Raw genomic sequence first — 23537 nt, forward strand, 5'->3', positions numbered from 1 at the left:
CCGTGCTGGATCGTTGGTCTGCTCTCGGTAGAGCGTCCACGAGTCCTTGCTTCCGTTTGAAATACGTAGGTCTGCTCTCGATAGAGCGGCCGCGTGCTGCGCCTTTTCCGTCTTCAGGTGTACAGTCTGTCCAGCCTTACTGGCCCGTCAGCTGTACCCTACACCAGCTGTCCAGTTTGGTCCAGCCTTACTGACCGTCAGCTGTGTTCCGTCTTCGGTGTCCAGCTGGTCCAGCCTTACTGACCGTCAGCTGTGTTCCGTCTTCGGTGTCCAGCCTGTCCAGCCTTACTGGCCCGTCAGCTGCACCCTACACCAGCTGTCCAGTTTGCCCAGCCTTACTGACCGTCAGCTGTGTTCCGTCTTCGGTGTCCAGCCTGTCCAGCCTTACTGGCCCGTCAGCTGTACCCTACACCAGCTGTCCAGTTTGGTCCAGCCTTACTGACCGTCAGCTGTGTTCCGTCTTCGGTGTCCAGCCTGTCCAGCCTTACTGGCCCGTCAGCTGCACCCTACACCAGCTGTCCAGTTTGCCCAGCCTTACTGACCGTCAGCTGTGTTCCGTCTTCGGTGTCCAGCCTGTCCAGCCTTACTGGCCCGTCAGCTGCACCCTACACCAGCTGTCTAGTTTTGTCCTTACTTACCGTCAGCTGTGTTCCGTCTTCAGGTGTACAGTCTGTCCAGCCTTACTGGCCCGTCAGCTGTACCCTACACCAGCTGTCCAGTTTGGTCCAGCCTTACTGACCGTCAGCTGTGTTCCGTCTTCGGTGTCCAGCCTGTCCAGCCTTACTGGCCCATCAGCTGTACCCTACACCAGCTGTCCAGTTTGCCCAGCCTTACTGACCGTCAGCTGTGCCTTCCGTCCTCAGGTGTACAGTCTGTCCAGCCTTACTGGCCCGTCAGCTGTACCCTACACCAGCTGTCCAGTTCTCCAGACTTACTGATCGTCAGCTGGATCTTCCGTTATTGCCCGTCTAGTCTGTGACCTTACCATCGTCCGTCCATCAGCAGTTGCCCAGTCCGTCTAGTCTTAACGTCCGGCCGGCCGGCAACCAGCACCATTCCGCGCAAGTTTAACAGCGCGAAGAGGAAGAAGGCAGACAAGTTACTACGTAGCAAGAAAAGGATTGCGGAGGCCCTTCATCGGATCCAGGTCCAGCAAGCGACCGCCTCCAACGTTAATACAACTACTGCTGCTAGTACTTCTGAAGAACAACCTAGTGAACCGCGACCACGTCTAGCTGACTTCATACCGCCATCGAATCCTAGACAGGTCGTCTTTCATCCGTACGATCCGTGGCCCGTTTCACCTGTTGTTGACCCACCTACACCTCCTGCACAATCGGAATCCGAAGAGGACGACTTTATACCGAACCTCTCTGATTGTGAAGTCATCAGTGAAGTTGGCCCCTCTTCAGAGGACGAAGCACCTCCACCTGAACCGACGCCATCATCGCCACGCCGCAGATTAGTTCGGATACGGAACACCAAAACGAACGAAACGCGTTACATCGGCTTAAATCAACTCTTCCGCCCGGGTCCTCAAGACCGAATCGTCCGTCGTCGCTTGAATTAACTTATTCCGTGATCTAGTTTGTCGTCTCCTTTGTAGGAGGTCAACTCGACTCCGCCCTTGATATCTGCTGTTTTCTGGTAAATATATTGCATCATGGCTCAAGCTATCGTACCTACTATTCTCACTTCCATCGATGAAGAAGAAGAAGCATTGTCCGATGTGGAAACCATTGTTGATCCTATCCGCCTCAAGAGGCTAAGAACCAATGGAAAGATGGCCCATACCAAAGCGGGCAAGAAACTCGCGCAATCTGTAAGAATTGGTGAAGATCGTGACACTGTACGAGCGCTCCGCGCTAACTACGTTCGTGAGTTCGACAGTTTAGAGACGTGCCACGATCGATATGTCCAGTGCAACGCTCCCAATTGCAGCGCAAATGACTTGGAAGGTGAGATACAGTGGATACAAGCTGTCATCTATGACCACCAATCAACCTTGGCCGATTGTGACGATTATGTAGCATGGACGAAGCCAAAATCAAGCTCTTCCGTGCATTCCAGAGCCTCTTCACGACATTCCAGTGTTTCGTCCCGACAAGCTAGAATTCACGAAGCTGAGCAAAGGGAGAAGGAAGCCGAACTGATGCTTCAACAAACCCTGGAAGAGACAACGCGCAGAGAAGAGGAGGATGCAAAGATAAGGGAGCTTGACGAATATAAACAACGAGTCGAGAGCGAAAGGAAACAGCGAGAGCTACGAAACGAGATGGACCGACAACGATTAAGCGGTGCCATCATGCGACGACAACTAGCCGAACTTATTGCAGATGAGCAGCCTGGGCCAACACGAGCTTCTTCCGTTACAAGCAACATGTCCAGGGTAAGCGGTTCGTCGTCACGTTCAGCTACTCCAGCTGTAAGTCTACCGAATATTGCCACTACCTCCACTGCTACTCAAGCCTCTACAGTGAACACACCGCTAGTAGGATCCACGTCTAGGATACCTACACCTACGAGGCTCTTTACCCAATCGACGGCGACAACACCGCCCACACCAACGGTGGGCTTCTTGGGAAAGATGCGCAATCTCGCTAGTAAAGTTTTCACGCCTGGCAGCTCTTTACCACGCTCGAGCTCCATGCCACACATCCCTACGTTTCCTGTTCAACCTCCGACCACGCTTCCACCTGGGAATGTTAACACCGGTTTCTCTCGGGGAAACACCAACCAACCGAGTTCCTTGGGTTCAGCGTTTCCGAATAGCACGAACGTTGGGCCGGCCAACTTAGGTCCGTCACATGGTCCGGGTTTGTCCGCACGAATTCCAACTGTGACTACGCTCCCGAGTGGCTCCGGTTCGTCACACGGGCCGGCAAATACTACCACTACATATAGCTTGCCGTTATTCACACCGTCTATGAATAACGAACAACCAGCGTCGACTCCCTTTCCAGGCTACCCAGGAACACCCGCTCATCCGCCGACAGTGCAACATCCGCCTACCGTTTATACACCAGACGCTTGGATTCGCACTATCAATACTCCGCCCGCCGGCACAAATCGCCCTGGTATTAAGCCACCCCGGATGAAGGCACCTACCTTCGATGGAGATCCTCGCAACTGGCCGATGTTCATACAGATGTTCAAGGTTTTCGTCCACGATGCCGTAAGTTCTGACGCAGAACGCATCGCTCATCTGTATGACGCGCTAACACCGACCATTCGGAAGGACATCGGAGGAGCTCTTCTCAACCCGGGGCTTTACCAACACGCGCTTAACGAACTTCAACGGAGATACGGAAACCCGCAGATTGTCTCCCAAGCCTGCACTTCATCGCTTCTCAAACTACGGCCGTTTAGAGACAACGATTTTAGTGCCCTTCGGGCTTTCTCCGCCGATCTCCACTCCGTGGTAGCAACGCTTAAATTGGGAGGATACGGAATGGAACTTTACAGCCACACCACGCTTTCGCAGCTGATTTCCAAACTTCCTCCAGCATTGAAGAGTCGATGGGGCGAGAAGAGTTGGGCAATGCAACCCACTCTTGCATCGATTGAAGACTTGGATCAGTGGCTCGACGGAGTTTCAATGGCTGAACAATCTATCCGAGCGAGTTCGATCGAAACTCCTCATAGACAGCACATTAAACCATCGGAGGAGAAACGTCGTACTCCACACAAGCCTAACGTATTCACCACCACGTCCGTAACGCCCCCGAAACCGAACAACGACGAAGCAGCCTCTAGATGTCCGGGGTGCAACAGCAAGCATCCACACCGTCTGAAAGACTGCAGAAAATTCAGAGACATCCCCGTGGAGAAAAGAGCGCAAATTGTGAAGGAAGCCAACTTGTGCCTTCGTTGCTTAGGCAGCGACCACCTTAGCCGCGCGTGCACACGTACCGAACGTTGCTCGAAGCCCGACTGCGATGGCATCCATCACCCACTTTTGCATGGCGCTCCACGGCTCTACCCTCAAAGGATGGGCCCAGGATCAACGACTACGAAATTCTCCGGCTCTGTCGCAACCAAATCGGCAGGTAGCCGTACTCTACTACCGATTGTTCCTGTGATCCTGAAGGCCAACGGCAATGAATATCCACTCTATGCGCTCCTCGACCCTGGAAGCGAAATATCCGTGATAAGGGGGAAGACTGCGGCTCTCATCAATCTACGAGGCAAAGTCGAACGAGTTGCAACAAGAACGGTTAACGGTGAAACTAAATCTGTCGATCGTAAGATCGTCAATTTCAGTGTCACTTCAATTGACGGTCGCTTCTCCTTTGACATCTCGGATGCGCATGTGATGGACACCTTCGAACTCGACAAACGCCCGATCAATCTTGCTAGTCTTAGAGAGCAGTGGCCTCACCTCGCTCATGTTCCGGTCCACTCTACTACAAAGGAAGATGTCGCAATTTTAATAGGTCATGACCACCCGTCCGCAATAGAAATCTTCGAAACGCGCAAAGATCCCTTTGACCAACGAGCACCTCGTGCCTACCTGTCAGCCTTCGGTTGGTACATTGGAGGGCCATGCGGAAAACCCAGTGACGACACTCGCGATTGTTTCCATTCCCACCTTGCAGAAAGGGAATGTGACGTTCTTTTACAGCAATTCGTCGAGGCTGATACATTCGGCACGAAACCGAACGTCACTAAACCTATTGGTCGAGAAGAAAGGAGAGCGTGGGATATTCTGAATAACACCACAAGACACAACGGTGAACGCTACGAGGTCAACCTACTTTGGAAAATGGACAATCCGGACCTCCCAAATAACCTTTTCCTCGCCCAACGTCGCTTCTTTAATCTGGAAAGAAAACTTATTAAAGACAAGGACCTCGGCAAGGTTTATGGGTCGGTCATCAGTACATACGTCAACTTGCATCACGCACGCAAGCTATCCCGAGAGGAGATCAACGCCGGACCCCTCGGTCGAACGTGGTATTGTCCTCATCACCCTGTCTTCAACCCGAACAAGCCAGGAAAGTGTAGAGTTGTGTTTGATTTATCGGCCAAACACAACGGAATATGTTTGAACGATGCTCTTCTAAAGGGACCTGACCTCATGACAAACCTGATCGGCGTGCTTCTCCGTTTCCGTCAACACGCTATCCCACTCGTTGCCGACATCGAAAAGATGTTCCATCAGGTACGAATAAGATCTCCTGATGGGCCGGCCTTCCGCTTCATTTGGCGTGAACCGGGTAGCGCAAACCCCCCGGATGTCTATCAGATGGAAGTTCACCTATTCGGTGCCGTCTCATCACCAGCCATATGTGCCTACGCCCTGCAACAAGCTGTGAAAGACAGCGAAGATCCAAAGCTCTTGCTACGTCAAATTTCCCGACACTTTTACGTAGACAATTGGCTGACGTCTTTCCCTTCCACAAGCGAGGCTATTTCGACCGCACATCAACTGACTAGGGTGTTGAGGGCTGGTGGTTTTCCCTTAACTCAATGGGCCACCTCAAATGACGTTGTACGGAAGGCAATTCCCGGCCAACGAAAGGAAGGAGCCTCTATCAACATGGATTTGGATGAGGATCCTATTGAACGAACTCTTGGGCTAGTTTGGGACTTTCGACGTGACGTCTTCGTGCTTGGTGCTAAAGCGGAACCGGGAGGAAGAACTAAAAGGGATCTGCTGAAATCCATCTTCAGCATCTTCGACCCCCTCGGCTTCCTGGCCCCGATAGTTTTCCAAGCAAAGGTCCTGATGCAAGACATTTGGCGCCGTAAATTTGACTGGGACGATGAACTAAGCCAGGATCTTATCGATCGCTGGATCCGCTGGACCGAAACGTTGCCGTCACTCTCCAAACTCGTTCTCGAACGATGTATTTCTCCACCGCGAAACGATCTTACAGCAACGGAGCTACACATTTTTGGAGACGCGTCCGAATTAGGCTTCGGCGCTGTCGCATACGTCCGTTTCTTATTCAATGACCGCCCGGCCAGCGTCAAGTTCATCATCTCGAAAGCCAGAGTCGCTCCCCTGAAATTTCTGACAATTCCCCGCCTGGAACTCAACGCCGCTGTGTTAGCCGCACGTCTCGGCACGCAAGTGTGCGTTGAACACGACCTCGCCTTCGGCCAGATCTTTTACTGGACCGACTCGACAACCGTCCTTAGCTGGATTAATTCCAGGAATTGTCGCTTTAATAACTACGTCGGCAACCGGATCGGTGAGATTTTTGAGACCACGACTCCCGATCAGTGGAATTACGTACCAAGTGCGAGCAATCCGGCAGACGACGCCAGTCGCGGTCTAGATGCGTCTGAATTCACCATCGACCATCGATGGTTCTCTGGACCGTCCTTCCTTCGAGGATTAGACAACTGGCCTGAACTTCAATCCCTACCAGTAATTGACGAAACCGACCCGGAGATAAGAGAAACGGCTTGGATTGGGGTAGTCCAGCGGGAAATTGATGGAATCGACCTCCTTATAGATAGGAAATCGAGACCGCAGATCATCTTTAACGCCGTCGCCTACCTCTTTCGTTTTATCTGGAACGCGCGGCAGAGGGACCCCAATCAACGAAGAGCGAATGGACTCTCGGCCGATGAGGTCCAAATGGGAAAATCCTTCATTCTCCAGCGGACGCAAGCAAACGCCTACCAGCAAGAGATGAACTGTTTACGGGCCGGCCGCCCAATCGAAAAGGATTCAAAACTGATTAAGTTGGCTCCATTTCTCGACCATCGAGGCTTCATGTGTGTTGGTGGACGAATCGAGAAAGCGCCCTTACCGATCGATAGCCGCCACCCAATCATTCTTCCCCGCTCGGAAAGGATGACCGAGCTCATCCTTTTCAAATTACACCGCGATCGGGGTCATCTTTCGGCTAGCGAGCTTCATCATGAGGCACGTCGTGAGTTTTGGATTCCCAAAGGACTCATCACGGCTCAACGAGTTCGCCATCTTTGCTACCTCTGCAGGAGACGAAGCGCAAAGGGGACCACACCGATCATGGCTGCTCTTCCCACTTCCCGCTTGAAGGTTGGGTATCCCACGTTTACCCACACAGGAGTGGACTATTTCGGGCCTATCAACGTTACCATTTTCCGCCGAACGATTAAACGTTGGGGTTGCTTGTTTACATGCCTAACGTCAAGGTGTGTGCACCTCGAAATGGCGTACTCAATGGATACCAGTTCCTTCATTTCCGCTCTCGATCGTTTCCAAAATCGTCGAGGAGTACCCGCGTCCTATCATAGTGATAATGGGACAAACTTCGTTGGCGCGCAGAGGGAATTGGCCGAATGTCTCCAGAACTTAAACCAGGACGCCATCCTACGTCATTTAAACCGACAACCGTCCAAATGGGTGTTTAATCCGCCAGCTGCTCCCCATTTCGGAGGTGTCTGGGAGCGAATGGTAAGGGCCGCCAAGATCGCGTTACGAGCCGTTCTAGGAAACCAGCGCCTCACCGATGAAATCCTACTGACCGCCCTCACTTTAATTGAGAATATTCTCAATAGCCGCAAGCTTACTCCGATAAGCGACGACCCAAACGATTCAGAATGTTTAACTCCTAACCATCTACTGCTTGGTCGCGCAACTCCGAATCTACCGCCCGACGTCTTTACCGAGGATGATTTAACCGCTAAGCAGAGATGGCGCATCGCACAGGCAGTCGCGGACCAATTCTGGCAGCGCTGGATGAAAGAGGTACTACCAAGTCTCACTGAACGAGAGAAATGGTACCAAGAGCATCCTAACCTCCAGGTCGGAGATATTGTTGTCATCATTGATCCAGCAACGCCTCGAGGAACTTGGCCTACCGGAAAGATTATTCAAACCTTTCCCGGCGACGACGGAGTCGTTCGCTCTGTGAACATACAAACGAACGGAACCGAGCGTCATCGACCAGCGCATTCGCTATTTCTCCTCGAATCCGTACTAGTGCGGGAAGGTGCGCTTGGCACGGCAAAGCGCAGGGCCGGCGATGTTGCCGAGTTAGAGCTCGCCAAAACCGTCTCTTTTAAAAGCGATCTGGCAACGCCGCAGCCGGAGGAAGAGATTCGGTAACGAAGGGCGGAGCTTAGGGTTTCCGACCTCACTCGACCTCAGTCTCGACCTCGCTAGCAAGCAGCAAACACCTCAAACTCGTTTCGTCCCGTTTTTTCCGTCCGTTAATTGAACTTCGCACAAGTTCAACGTGTTTCTTCCTTTGGCAAAGGATCGTGTCCCGTTTTCCCGAAAGTTTGTATTGTTTCCCGACCACTTGCAGTGCTGTGTTGCGACGACGCCCTAATTTTACCCTTTCATTTCTACACGAGGCGCGTGGTTTTGGCAGCCATTGCGCGTGGCTCTTGTGCAGACCCCCCCCCCCTTTACGTGCTGTGTCTCCATTTACAACGTCCGTTGGCAGGCAACCAACGCGGCTTTATCTGAATACATCGGCTCGCCCATGTTTAATCAAATCTTTGTTTTAGACTAATCGTTTCTTATTTTCTCTTCCCGTACAACCGCGTGGAGTGGCAACAGGCAGACTAGATAAAAAATGTATAGTGTTTACAAAGGGAATAATTCTAACAATTCTACAGACAATTTTCCGATCTATTTGCTAATACTTAAACTGCCAAAAAGTTCGACAAAGTTTCTGACGAGTTGTGCTCGTCGTTTGAGTTAAAATAATTGTCGCAATTTTATTTCAGGAACGATTTATTTTTCCATATGATACTTGAACTGCGTCAGACGACTGAAAGACTGCTTGATGGCCTGTGGACTTGTCCATCGAAGCAAATAATGCGGGCTTCCCGCTTTGTCGTTAGTTCCTATGTTTAGATGACAGTAAATATTTGGAGCTTATGCAATTGGGTACTGAATTTTTCCTACCTGACAACCGACCTCCTCCAAAAGGTTGCTGACCGACAACAGCGCCAGTTGACTTGTCGTTGATATAGAAGTTTCCAGCAGACATTTTTAGGTGTTCTGCGGCTTGTACTAGGAATTCACGATCCTCGGCAAACACTGCTCCCGTTCACGCGAAGGATGTAGAAGAATCAACTAGTTCTAATGTTTCCTCCACTGCGTTATCGTCATAAACGAATGCAGTAAGAACAGGCCCAAAAATCTCCTCAACCATTATGCGATCCCGCGGATTTTTAGTTTCTAATAACGTTGGTTGAATAAAATAACCGATACTCTTATCTCGATGTTCCCCAGCAATGATTTCGAGGTGAGGGGCCTCTTCAGCGTGTTTGATGTAGGAGGTTATGCGATTGTACGCCCGTTCATCAATGACTGATGATGTGAAGGTATCAAATTCGGTAACCGGTCCAATTTTCATTTGCTTCATGCCCTCTACGAGGCCTTCTTTTATCTGCAATGATAAAATAAAGGTTTACTGAGCAACGAGGATACCGTTAGTTAGCAAGCTATTCTTTCGACCTGTTTCCACAACGAAGATGGAACATAAAGCCTGGAACAAGCCGAGCACTTTTGCCCAGAATACTCGAAAGCACCACGAAGAGTAGAGTTAACGACGTGTTCGACGTTTGCAGAAGAATGGACAAAATGATAGTTCTTCCCTCCACACTCGCCAACCAGCCGCGGTAAATTCCGAAAACGGTCCACATTTTGTCCTACTTGCTTCCACAATCAGTGAAATCTTCTATCATAGAGGGCAAAAAATTATTGCAATTTTTCGGCGTCTAATTCTAACTGCTTTCTAGAGTTACGGAACAGATCCAAATTGATGGCACTTAAGTGGGGAGAGGTGGTAATAACACGGCCAAATGTAGGCCCCTCTGCCGGTACGAAATTCACCACACCAGGCGGAATTCCGCTCTCTTCCATCAATCGGAACACGATATAATTAGATAACATTGCTGTGTCCGACGGTTTCCAGAGCACCACATTTCCCTAAAGCCAGAGCCCAATTAAGTACCACAAAATACTAACTTGGTATAAGAAAATAAACCATAATAGCCGGAGCATATGCAAGGTTTCCTCCTATTGCTGTAAAATTGAAAGGTGAAAAGGCAGCAATAAATCCCTCGAGTCCTCTGTGTCGTACCTGAACAAAACAAGGAACACAATGACTCAACTTGCTTCAATGGTGCATATATCTCTGTCGTACTGAATTCCTTATAGACGGATCGACATTCACGGGTTGGTAATCATACAGCCTCTGAGCAAATTCTGCGTTGAATCTAAAAATATTAATTTTATAAATTTCGAAATATTGTTACTATTCGCTTTGGCTTACCTTAAAAAGTCCGCCAATTCACAAGCTGCATCGATTTCAGCTTGAAATACCGTTTTTCCTTGGCCTAGCATTGTTGACGCAATAAGCTGGCTTCGGTATTTTGTAGATACCAAATCTCCTGCTTTTAGAAAAATGTCAATTTTTTTGTGCAAAGAAACCTTCTCCCATGACTTTCTAGCTTCTGGTGAAGCACTGATGGATTTTTGCAGCAATTCCTAATTTCACAATGTAACCATTAAAATAAAAACAAACAATCTTCCATTGGCTGTTAAATTACAGGAGTAGCATAACAAAATTTTGCTATCTTTTTCTGGTGATTAGATGGCTATATAAAGAAAAACAATAGTGAATTAGTATATTACATGAACTGTACAACCATAACACATGTAGGATACCATCGCTTGGTAATGAACATTATCAGTCCAATATTCCTTGCCACCAATTACAATTGGGATTTCTTCACAAGTGGACTGTCTGTATTGCAATGCATCTTCTAGTAAGGATCTTTCTGAACTGCCTTTAAAATAATCTAAGGTAATCATAGACACAGAAGGTCAAACACAAGTGTCACATAGCAGATTGTTTACAGTCCATTTTACCCAGAATAGGTTCATTCACCAAATTAATTGGTTGCGTAACAGGTTCTTGAAAGATGGGTGGTCCACTGAGACATCTCAAAAATGATTTCCTAAATTAGTAAAGACTAGTAGAGATTATTCATATAGCTAACAATTTGATATGTTCTCACCCCACATAGAGTCTTTTGGTAGATAAGAGATGAAGCGTAGATTTTGTAATAGAGGAAATCATTGTAAGGAAGTCTGTTGTATGTGAAATAGTGCAAAATAAAAATGCAAAGAGCAGAAAATGCAGCTACAGTAGGAATCTTTTGGTTCTTTTTCAGCTAACAAAGGCAGCACCCACAACCTGATAAGCAGAAGTATATGGCAAAAGTATGAATAGTGAAGGTCACGTACTGTTACTCGACAACATGTTTTAAATTCTGGGAGCGCGAGGGGAGGGTGGGCTAGCCGCAGTAGATATCATATTATCAAGGTTATTGTTTCACAGCACGTTAGATTGAATATCCCACCATTTAATAGAATACTTGCACGAAACAATCATATTTATGAAGTTCTAAAACAGAAAATAATATGTAACATTATTAGTTTATTACTTTTGCCGTAGGTAATTTGCGTTATTCGAGATCTTATCAATCCAGACGACAGATTTTTTGCTATTGTTTACTTTTTGGACCTTTCACATTTCGGCAACTAGGTAGCACTGTCTAACAAAAATTAATAAGCAGAAGCAGAAAACGGCAGAAACGCCAGGACTGTATCAAGAAGGTGAGAAACTCCGCTGGGATCTGTAATTTCTACTGATCCAAGCGGAGAATTTGGTAAGACAATAGCAGACGGCCAGAAATGAAGCCCAGTTTTAAGTTTGCCTATTGTTCGTGGCCGTGGCGAGATGGCCCTTCCTTGAAAACACTGACACGTAAGGTAACCGACGGTAAACATTTCTGCTGTATAAATAACCAAGGATAAATGGGGAGGAGTTTTGTGTGTTTGCAACTACAGTGGGCTTTTTGGAAGGCAGCGCGTGCATATAGACGTGCACATAATCGGCGTAACTCGACCCGCCCATGGAAGGGACTTAACGAAAACGAAATGACGACGAACACCGGCTTTTATTGAAGAACTCTAATTTTCAAATATTTCTTCGCTATTTTATTCAAGCCATGTTTAGTAAACAAAAATATGTTAAACTATAGAAATCTTTTACTTTATTACATTCAACGAAATTATAGACCTACTTTCCTACTATTCGGGATGCAACATTGCGAAAGCTTTTTTTCAATTTTTATAACTGAATGTTTAGTTGATGAATTTTCCTTTTTCGAGGATGTCACATGAATCAGTGAAAAGACATCCAACGCAGAGTTGACTTGGCCAGCCACATCGTGTTTGTCGTGTTGCTGTCCAAAGGAAAAATTAGGAACTCAAGTGATTCAGCAGTGAGAAAACCGAGGCAGTAAAGACTTTCAATTGCTACATTAAACTGAGAAATTGCCGTTGTATGCTAAACGTATTTTTAAATATCACTGTTATATGTGCAATAAAATCCTATTTATTATTGTATATATACAGTTATAGAGTATTCTAAGACTCGTACTGAATTGAAATCCCCGAACTAATATCACTAATTGCACGAAATGAAGTAAAATTTTATTTGAGTACAATTTCCGTGGCTATACATACAAAGAGACGTGTTGAACCGAAAGAATAAATAAAACTGCTTCAGCTTTTGCATAACAATTTAGACGATAGAAATCTCAAGTAAACGAGTAGGTCGCTAATTAATAAACCGTGTCTCCTATTCCCCGACAGAATAAAAATTTTTCTTTCGAGCCATTACGGAACCTTCACTTCTATTTCAGCCCCATCAAACCAAAGACTTGTAATGACACTCGTCTTCCTACAGAAATCAGTGGCGCATCCATGAAAAGAATTTTTCGTTCAAGTGTGTGCAGAACTTCTATTCGCTACACTCTCCACCCGAATCGCTTAAGCCGTCTGCTGGAGGCAAGTGTAGTTGGGAAGCACTTTTAACCAATATAAGTGCAATGACAACTCTCTTAATATACACAACAGGCTTGCCAGTATAAAACGATGACTGTTAAGTGTGTACAGCAATGAAAGCCCTTATAGTAAGAAACTCCGTAAATGGGTACACCATTCGGTTGCGATGGATTACCACAGGTGGAAAAAGACCTTACAATTCTAGAGTTTGGTAGTTCGAGTGGAAGTGAAAAATACGATGGCTTGAACAGAAAATTTTATTGAGTCGTTTAATATGAGCAACAGTTCAGCAGGATAACTACAGAATGCTTGAGGTATTTTTTTTACTCAGTTTTCACAGTGATAGTGGCACGTACAATGCGCTTCTTCGCTCGTGTCAGCAGTTTTCTGTGGTCCAACCTTAACATAATCTCAGCCAAAAATTTTAGAACCGTAGTCATCTCCGGTTCCATTCCAGGTAGCGCACCTCGATAACTGACCTCGATTAAAGACAAAAGCCGGTAGGCGGAAAGATGTACAGGTTTTCTTTATCTCAACGCCAGTTATACCCTACTAGCTTTACAAGGATTTTTTACACACATCTCTGCCCTTGTTGAGAGAAATGAGACGCTAGAGACTTCAACTACACTAACAGATAGCTCATTGGACAGTTTCTACTATTCCAAACCGGGATTAAAATTTTGCATTCGAAACATTAAGCAACGTCAACTTCCATTCAGCCCTATTAAAAGCTAGATTGTAAGGACATTTCCCTATAGTTATCCTATGGAATCCATTTGTGAACCCAAAAATAGAATTTTCCATTAAAGCGCGTATAGAACTTCCATTGGTAATACACTCCACCCACGTCGCAGTTATACACCAAGTTCCGTCGCTCTGTGCAGTCTACTGGAGACAAAAACGCCTAAAATGGTAAGAAAGTCGAAAACAATACTCCCCCTTCAATAAAATTTCCATAAACAAGGAACTTAGAAAACAAAACAGACAAATCAGCATATACATGTCATGATAGCGTACCGTAAGCATACCCAAGAGATATTTAAAACCTCCAACTAGTTCAAAAACCTGTAGAAAAATCGATAAAAATACCTGATGTGTATAAATCCGGGCAGATTCACAATCTTCGATTCCTTTCCGGGTTTCCTTGACATCCCAAAGTACGTAGCGGCCACTGGGATGTAGGGTGTAATTGTACAGGCGTCGTGATCGACTTGTGCCACCCGGTTTGAACCATCCTGTGGGTCCAACAGAGACAAAAATTTAGTCATACCAATGAATTGCATTTGCTCAGTAAGATAAAACCGTATTATACCAGTGTGAGGATATAGGCGATCCTCCATAACTATCACAGGTCGTGGAACATGGTAGCCAGTATCTAGTATTAGTACGCCTACTCGACCTTCCAGTTCAATGTTTAAAGCAATGACGACGTGCTCTTTTTCTGACGTGCGGGTATCTGGAGTTGGAGTCGAAACATATCGATTGACGTTTCCAATATCCTTTTCATATTATACCACAAACAGATCGTTCAGTTAGAAGGATAATAGTAAACAGAGATGTTCGAATATCGATGTTGATCGACGAGATTATTTACCTCTTCGCATGAAGCCAAGAAGAGGGCAGAACTGATACCAGGGTATGTCTGCTTCAATTCCACTATCCTTCCAGCTAAGTCCAAGCCCAAACCGACGCAAGTGTGGTGCTTGGCCGTGATTGGAGGATTGTACTCACCATAGAAGCTTTCCAAAGACTGTGTCAAATCCTTCCGATTCTTATAGCTCTCAAAGAAACTAAATAAGAAAATTTATAATATTTCAGAGAAATTAATTTTGCTACCGCAGATTCTTATTTCGTTTGTTACGTCAAGAAATTTCCAACAGTATTGTAGCAATGGCTTTTCAGTTGATCTTCCACGCAAGTTGTCAATGCCAAAATGAATTCATGGAACCGTTCTAGACTTGCTACATGAAGTCGCATCTTGATTGCCCCCCCACGCTGGATATGGGAGTGGGCGATCAGGTGGCCACAAGATATCTCCCAATGTACAAAGCGCGTTTCCATATTCGCCATAATGATTATGCTTGGCGAGAATGTCATTGAAGATGTTCAGATTTCCGTGGTGAATAACAGGGAAAGTCTCATGGCCTTTTGCTAGATGACACACGGTTACTTGGAAGAGTTCCTTTTCGTCTTTATTCCCATGACGTTCGGTGGAGGAAGCCTATCGGGGATAGAACAACCAAAAACGGTTTTAATTTTGATGTCGAAAGCCATTTCAATGCATGAAGTAAACTAAAGTTGGATGATAAGGGCTTTTAGTACTAAGTGCTGAATAAACTTCTCCTGCTTGAAGCAAATAAACTGGGAATCATGTCGATCAAAATCATTATCGAGCCGAGGTCTCGTCGGGATGGAAAGTGGTATGGCTTGAGTATTGCTGAGTCAGCTTGGCCATGTTGAGCCCCAGCCGAATCTGCGATAAGACTCGGGCTCGGCCATGCCAGCTACACAGTCATCATCAACCTGCGACTCCTGTGCCGTCCATTGGCATACTTTTTCCCCAATTTTTTCTTTGTCCTCCAGATCTATAAGCATGTAAAAATAATTATACTGTTGCAGAAACGATTCATTTATTTTTTAATTATTAAACACTTTTTAACTTCTGGCTTCACAGCAAAACTTCTACAGTTTTAGCATCATCCATCACTTTATCACATTGCTGCCTTTCATGATCTATAAAAAATGACATGTAATCAAACAATCTCAATGTACAGAGTGCAATTTGCACAAACAAGATATGGTCTGACAAACAAGTTCAGTGTTTACTTTGCTAAGATGTCATCCATTGCATCAATAGGGCAACTGACGAGCCAATAATGTTTGTAACACCTTTGCTAATGCCACAAAATTTTTTTTTTTATTTACAAGTAATTCAAAAGATACATAATGTTTAAGATTTAACAGAACCCAATGATTAACATTGAGTAGGCCCAAAAGGAGAAAAGCAAAACTGGGTAAAAAATAATTTGGTTTTTTCTTAAGCCCAACTACTGTTGGTGGTCGAGTAACCATATGGCAACTTATAATAGTAGTAGCATAATGATGAGGCTAATTCTAATTTTAGTTTAAAAAATTACAACAAAAGACATTTCTTTCTATAAGGTCTATGGTTCATCGAAAGGGATGAGATTGGTCAGAAATATAAAAAAAAATTCCGTTATTGAATGCATTCACACTTACCCATAAAAATAAAGATAAGCCAATAAACAAAAACACGAATTCGCTACTCTCGCAAATCTGATAAGTTGATGAGAAGAATCGCGAAGTATTATTCTCTTGTTGTGAAATCACCTGCAGACTGGGGTAATCATGGGTGGGCTTATATCAACATGGTCTCCGCGGGTTGACTCGACCGTTCGGGTTCTAAGCGGCACACGATTCTCGCACTGTGATTGGCTCTCCTACTGTGATGCCAGGGGCAACAGCACTGAAAGAAAGCAAGGCGTTCAAGTGTCGTCTGCTTGTGTCGTCTGCATCGATCTAAATTTTCCAAATAGGCCCAAATCACAAATTAATAATAAAAAATTATAAAACGTTCCTGAAATCACTACTGACATCTTTTACTACAACCCCCTGGACTCGACGGTAAGAGTTTTTTTTTGTTTCCTGTGAACCATGATAATGTAAGTAGTTTAATCAGTGACTGTAAAAATTTGAATATGAAAATAAACCGAATGAAAAAATTTTACTTTTCTATTTGTATTATAATAACGATAAGCCTATACCATAAGACAAGTATAGAATCTTAAAACTATTTTTAAACTTTTTTTTTACGTAAATAGCAATTAGAAATTTAAAAATCCCGCCAAAAAAGAATGGCATCCGTCTTTCTCTATTGTGATTGGTTGTTTGCAATTTAGTATTTTTTCAACTAATTTTACTAAATGTTGTTGTATAATACCCACCAAAACATTCCTGGTGACACAAGGAATCTAGATATTACCTTGATAACATTTAATAAACCTAAAAAATGCCCAAACGAAAGGCCCAAAGTTGTCGACTTTTCGTAGTCCCCCCCCCCTCCCAAATGCCGTCCAAACATAAAATATTTATTAGTGGACAAACTATTGGTCCGAAATGAATTATTTTAATAGCAATGAATAGCTCTTAGTATGGACTTTCCATTTCTGTAAAATTAAACGTAGGATTTCCGTAACCAAAAAAGTTCGGGAATGGAAAATTTTTTTTCGTTTTGTCGTTTAGGTCCATTACATCCTTGGATCGCAAAAACTGCAAAAGAAAATTTTTTAAATTTTTTGCCATGGAAATCCTGCTTTAAATTTTATAAAAATCGAAAGCCCTTACTATGGGCTATTCATTGCAATTAAAATAATTCATTTCGGACCAATAGTTTGTCCACTAATAAATATTTTATGTTTGGACGGCATTTGGGAGGGGGGGGGGACTACGAAAAGTCGACAACTTTGGGCCTTTCGTTTGGGCATTTTTTAGGTTTATTAAATGTTATCAAGGTAATATCTAGATTCCTTGTGTCACCAGGAATGTTTTGGTGGGTATTATACAACAACATTTAGTAAAATTAGTTGAAAAAATACTAAATTGCAAACAACCAATCACAATAGAGAAAGACGGATGCCATTCTTTTTTGGCGGGATTTTTAAATTTCTAATTGCTATTTACGTAAAAAAAAAAAGTTTAAAAATAGTTTTAAGATTCTATACTTGTCTTATGGTATAGGCTTATCGTTATTATAATACAAATAGAAAAGTAAAATTTTTTCATTCGGTTTATTTTCATATTCAAATTTTTACAGTCACTGATTAAACTACTTACATTATCATGGTTCACAGGAAACAAAAAAAAACTCTTACCGTCGAGTCCAGGGGGTTGTAGTAAAAGATGTCAGTAGTGATTTCAGGAACGTTTTATAATTTTTTATTATTAATTTGTGATTTGGGCCTATTTGGAAAATTTAGATCGATGCAGACGACACAAGCAGACGACACTTGAACGCCTTGCTTTTTTTCAGTGCTGTTGCCCTTGGCATCACAGTAGGAGAGCCAATCACAGTGCGAGAATCGTGTGCCGCTTAGAACCCGAACGGTCGAGTCAACCCGCGGAGACCATGTTGGCTTATATAGTACTCAGAAGCTGAGAGCACGCCATCTACATTCTGTCTTTTGAATTCCAACGTTATTTTCTTACTTTTTTCCCCCTTCTTTTTCTTTTTTTAAATCTTAGCTTCGTTACATTTTACGGACGAATTTTTTGGATGGTACCTATTATCATAGTTAATGATGTATTGCAGAGCATTTTGTTTAAACTTTAATTATGACTTTGCAAGAAACATTAGCATATGTTCTATTTTCATGGAACACAAGCTAGCATGCTCGTGTTCCATGAAAATAGAACATGCCAGCTAGAAGTCAAGAAAGTTGAGACGGCTCTGAGAAACCATCGTTGGCGCGAGTAACAATTATTGTAAAATCCCACAACGTTAGACAAGGTAAATTCACCCACTACTTGCATTTTTTAATGTTAATCCAAATGTTGTATTTACCTAAAGAGCTCCCACAAAACCCTTGATGCACCGATCGGAGACGCAGACAAATCCGAGGGCAACCGAAGATGTAGAGCTGTCGAACCTAGAACACCAAAGTCCAGGGACAAGTGCCGACGAAGAATCGACGCCCGGTTGTGGGGGCAATCTAAAACGAAAAAAAGAGGTTACAATACAAACACCCTTTGGAATCTGCAACGCGGAAGGATATGGCTGCAAAGGCTGCGCGTTCCCAGTATGTTGTGGATTTTTCTCCATCGTACTACTGGCAATCCTCTTCGTTCTTGGACTGCTTCTGTTCATGTATTTTGCAGGGATCCTCAAAATAAGTATTTGTTCTACGCACCTGGAAAATGCAGCTAAGGAACCTTCATGCGTAACTCTCAGTTATCTCTTCCGATGAGAAACGAACCGTTTTTGTTTTTGGCCCCTATCTTCATTACAAAACCTTAGTTTTCCCATCTTTTACAATTGGATTTTTTTCACCCAACCTAGTTTTTCACGTGAGCAGTGATTTCTTTAAACCCAACAAATCCCCCTTGTGTGTGTGCCCCATTCCCGAAATTCAACCCTTCAGGCACTTAATACAATAGCCGATATGTCTGCAATGGTGTAACTGTCCATTAAGCTTAAGTTTGACGCTATTAGATAATTTCATAGAAAAGCTTTTAATTTAAAGATGGACATTTTAATCACATATTGTACCAGCGCGTCAACATAAAAAAAAACTGTTCTAATTAGGGAAGACGCAGCAATGAAACCCTACTTTAGGTTTGACGAGTATTTCTTGCCACCACTAGTTGTCTGGTTTAACGAGAAATCCAATAACTTAATCAAAATTGGCGCTTTATTTTGATTATGCCGTGTGATTTTGTTGAATTTTAACGAATGTCTTTTTTTCCCGATTTTGACAGAATTTGGAAGTGTATAGTCTTCCCACATTTGCATTATTGGATAATTTATAATTTTATTTTACTGTTCGGGAATCGTACCTTCAGCGTATCACACAACAGCTCAACAAAGAGCCAATACATTTTGTTTATTGACTGTATCTCCGTTTCTTCTATAGGCAACATATAGGCATTTCCAGTAATTATGAAAACGAAGGATAGAAGAAAAATGGTAAACGGCTTAATAACGCCTAAATAAGACCGGAAAAATGAACCTGACTTTTCCCATTTTTTAAAGTTACCTATTTAATTGCAAATACCAAAGAGAGTAATAAACCGAAGTCCGACAAATAAAGAACTAACGGCGTATGTTTGCCATTAAAACATATATTTGGATTGGCAGACTAGATAAAAAATGTATAGTGTTTACAAAGGGAATAATTCTAACAATTCTACAGACAATTTTCCGATCTATTTGCTAATACTTAAACTGCCAAAAAGTTCGACAAAGTTTCTGACGAGTTGTGCTCGTCGTTTGAGTTAAAATAATTGTCGCAATTTTATTTCAGGAACGATTTATTTTTCCATATGATACTTGAACTGCGTCAGACGACTGAAAGACTGCTTGATGGCCTGTGGACTTGTCCATCGAAGCAAATAATGCGGGCTTCCCGCTTCGTCGTTAGTTCCTATGTTTAGATGACAGTTGTAAGGTTCGAAATGAATCTATTCCTTACTTTTAATTATTGGATAGCGATGATGAACTGTATTGTTGCACTGTTTTCGAGTATTTTTACAAAGACCAAATTGATAATTGACGAAAGGAGACTTACGGAGACAGTCTGACAGAGATGGCACTTAAAAGAAGACTCGCTGTGATGACAACTGAAAGTAGACTGCTTGGCAGTAAAAAGTAGACTGCACGGTAGAATTACTAAAAGTGGAATGCTGGCAATCTGGAAAAAGTACACCATTTATACGAAGAAGCAAGGTCGTTTAGGATTAAGTGTCCCAACGGGAATAAATATTCTGCATGTAAATGTAACACCTATGTGAAGAAGTGACAAGTTTGAAGGCCAGAGCCATCGGCAGATGACCTGTTGGCGGAAGAGGGGGAAAAAGGGTTGCAAGCGTGGGAAATGTAAAGAGTACGGTTGGCCGTTCCTTACACAGTAAATATTTGGAGCTTATGCAATTGGGTACTGAATTTTTCCTACCTGACAACCGACCTCCTCCAAAAGGTTGCTGACCGACAACAGCGCCAGTTGACTTGTCGTTGATATAGAAGTTTCCAGCAGACATTTTTAGGTGTTCTGCGGCTTGTACTAGGAATTCACGATCCTCGGCAAACACTGCTCCCGTTCACGCGAAGGATGTAGAAGAATCAACTAGTTCTAATGTTTCCTCCACTGCGTTATCGTCATAAACGAATGCAGTAAGAACAGGCCCAAAAATCTCCTCAACCATTATGCGATCCCGCGGATTTTTAGTTTCTAATAACGTTGGTTGAATAAAATAACCGATACTCTTATCTCGATGTTCCCCAGCAATGATTTCGAGGTGAGGGGCCTCTTCAGCGTGTTTGATGTAGGAGGTTATGCGATTGTACGCCCGTTCATCAATGACTGATGATGTGAAGGTATCAAATTCGGTAACCGGTCCAATTTTCATTTGCTTCATGCCCTCTACGAGGCCTTCTTTTATCTGCAATGATAAAATAAAGGTTTACTGAGCAACGAGGATACCGTTAGTTAGCAAGCTATTCTTTCGACCTGTTTCCACAACGAAGATGGAACATAAAGCCTGGAACAAGCCGAGCACTTTTGCCCAGAATACTCGAAAGCACCACGAAGAGTAGAGTTAACGACGTGTTCGACGTTTGCAGAAGAATGGACAAAATGATAGTTCTTCCCTCCACACTCGCCAACCAGCCGCGGTAAATTCCGAAAACGGTCCACATTTTGTCCTACTTGCTTCCACAATCAGTGAAATCTTCTATCATAGAGGGCAAAAAATTATTGCAATTTTTCGGCGTCTAATTCTAACTGCTTTCTAGAGTTACGGAACAGATCCAAATTGATGGCACTTAAGTGGGGAGAGGTGGTAATAACACGGCCAAATGTAGGCCCCTCTGCCGGTACGAAATTCACCACACCAGGCGGAATTCCGCTCTCTTCCATCAATCGGAACACGATATAATTAGATAACATTGCTGTGTCCGACGGTTTCCAGAGCACCACATTTCCCTAAAGCCAGAGCCCAATTAAGTACCACAAAATACTAACTTGGTATAAGAAAATAAACCATAATAGCCGGAGCATATGCAAGGTTTCCTCCTATTGCTGTAAAATTGAAAGGTGAAAAGGCAGCAATAAATCCCTCGAGTCCTCTGTGTCGTACCTGAACAAAACAAGGAACACAATGACTCAACTTGCTTCAATGGTGCATATATCTCTGTCGTACTGAATTCCTTATAGACGGATCGACATTCACGGGTTGGTAATCATACAGCCTCTGAGCAAATTCTGCGTTGAATCTAAAAATATTAATTTTATAAATTTCGAAATATTGTTACTATTCGCTTTGGCTTACCTTAAAAAGTCCGCCAATTCACAAGCTGCATCGATTTCAGCTTGAAATACCGTTTTTCCTTGGCCTAGCATTGTTGACGCAATAAGCTGGCTTCGGTATTTTGTAGATACCAAATCTCCTGCTTTTAGAAAAATGTCAATTTTTTGTGCAAAGAAACCTTCTCCCATGACTTTCTAGCTTCTGGTGAAGCACTGATGGATTTTTGCAGCAATTCCTAATTTCACAATGTAACCATTAAAATAAAAACAAACAATCTTCCATTGGCTGTTAAATTACAGGAGTAGCATAACAAAATTTTGCTATCTTTTTCTGGTGATTAGATGGCTATATAAAGAAAAACAATAGTGAATTAGTATATTACATGAACTGTACAACCATAACACATGTAGGATACCATCGCTTGGTAATGAACATTATCAGTCCAATATTCCTTGCCACCAATTACAATTGGGATTTCTTCACAAGTGGACTGTCTGTATTGCAATGCATCTTCTAGTAAGGATCTTTCTGAACTGCCTTTAAAATAATCTAAGGTAATCATAGACACAGAAGGTCAAACACAAGTGTCACATAGCAGATTGTTTACAGTCCATTTTACCCAGAATAGGTTCATTCACCAAATTAATTGGTTGCGTAACAGGTTCTTGAAAGATAGGTGGTCCACTGAGACATCTCAAAAATGATTTCCTAAATTAGTAAAGACTAGTAGAGATTATTCATATAGCTAACAATTTGATATGTTCTCACCCCACATAGAGTCTTTTGGTAGATAAGAGATGAAGAGTAGATTTTGTAATAGAGGAAATCATTGTAAGGAAGTCTGTTGTATGTGAAATAGTGCAAAATAAAAATGCAAAGATCAGAAAATGCAGCTACAGTAGGAATCTTTTGGTTCTTTTTCAGCTAACAAAGGCAGCACCCACAACCTGATAAGCAGAAGTATATGGCAAAAGTATGAATAGTGAAGGTCACGTACTGTTACTCGACAACATGTTTTAAATTCTGGGAGCGTGAGGGGAGGGTGGGCTAGCCGCAGTAGATATCATATTATCAAGGTTATTGTTTCACAGCACGTTAGATTGAATATCCCACCATTCAATAGAATACTTGCACGAAACAATCATATTTATGAAGTTCTAAAACAGAAAATAATATGTAACATTATTAGTTTATTACTTTTGCCGTAGGTAATTTGCGTTATTCGAGATCTTATCAATCCAGACGACAGATTTTTTGCTATTGTTTACTTTTTGGACCTTTCACATTTCGGCAACTAGGTAGCACTGTCTAACAAAAATTAATAAGCAGAAGCAGAAAACGGCAGAAACGCCAGGACTGTATCAAGAAGGTGAGAAACTCCGCTGGGATCTGTAATTTCTACTGATCCAAGCGGAGAATTTGGTAAGACAATAGCAGACGGCCAGAAATGAAGCCCAGTTTTAAGTTTGCCTATTGTTCGTGGCCGTGGCGAGATGGCCCTTCCTTGAAAACACTGACACGTAAGGTAACCGACGGTAAACATTTCTGCTGTATAAATAACCAAGGATAAATGGGGAGGAGTTTTGTGTGTTTGCAACTACAGTGGGCTTTTTGGAAGGCAGCGCGTGCATATAGACGTGCACATAATCGGCGTAACTCGACCCGCCCATGGAAG

General features: G+C 43.5%; 3 protein-coding genes and 1 pseudogene across 3 annotated transcripts; 1 reads left to right on the forward strand and 3 right to left on the reverse strand.

The window, feature by feature from the left end:
• Nucleotides 1–1663: 1663 nt before the first annotated feature.
• LOC130695542 (uncharacterized) lies at nucleotides 1664–8050 on the forward strand. The gene has a single exon (XM_057518683.1). It carries the CDS (start codon nucleotides 1664–1666, stop codon nucleotides 8048–8050), a length of 6387 nt encoding a protein of 2128 aa, XP_057374666.1.
• Nucleotides 8051–8644: 594 nt separating this feature from the next.
• LOC130695518 (delta-1-pyrroline-5-carboxylate dehydrogenase, mitochondrial-like) lies at nucleotides 8645–11274 on the reverse strand. Its single transcript, XM_057518666.2, is given in 11 exon segments — nucleotides 8645–8799; nucleotides 8861–9347; nucleotides 9416–9635; nucleotides 9690–9889; nucleotides 9948–10043; nucleotides 10107–10179; nucleotides 10236–10450; nucleotides 10513–10560; nucleotides 10631–10764; nucleotides 10835–10923; nucleotides 10984–11274. Coding segments are annotated over 11 exon segments (1737 nt in total). The 5' UTR covers nucleotides 11046–11274; the 3' UTR covers nucleotides 8645–8686.
• Nucleotides 11275–13583: 2309 nt separating this feature from the next.
• Nucleotides 13584–15041, reverse strand: LOC130695543 (uncharacterized). The gene is made up of 5 exons (XM_057518684.2): nucleotides 14682–15041; nucleotides 14415–14610; nucleotides 14133–14319; nucleotides 13910–14055; nucleotides 13584–13724 (listed from the first exon to the last, which is right to left on the reverse strand). The coding sequence occupies exons 1-5, from the start codon at nucleotides 14915–14917 to the stop codon at nucleotides 13584–13586; spliced, it is 906 nt and encodes a 301-aa protein (XP_057374667.1). The 5' UTR covers nucleotides 14918–15041.
• Nucleotides 15042–19750: 4709 nt separating this feature from the next.
• LOC130695519 (delta-1-pyrroline-5-carboxylate dehydrogenase, mitochondrial-like) lies at nucleotides 19751–22972 on the reverse strand (annotated as a pseudogene).
• Between the last annotated feature and the right edge of the window lie 565 nt (nucleotides 22973–23537).

Source organism: Daphnia carinata, chromosome 7, assembly GCF_022539665.2.
Source record: "Daphnia carinata strain CSIRO-1 chromosome 7, CSIRO_AGI_Dcar_HiC_V3, whole genome shotgun sequence".
NCBI classification, from domain to species: Eukaryota; Metazoa; Arthropoda; class Branchiopoda; order Diplostraca; family Daphniidae; genus Daphnia; species Daphnia carinata.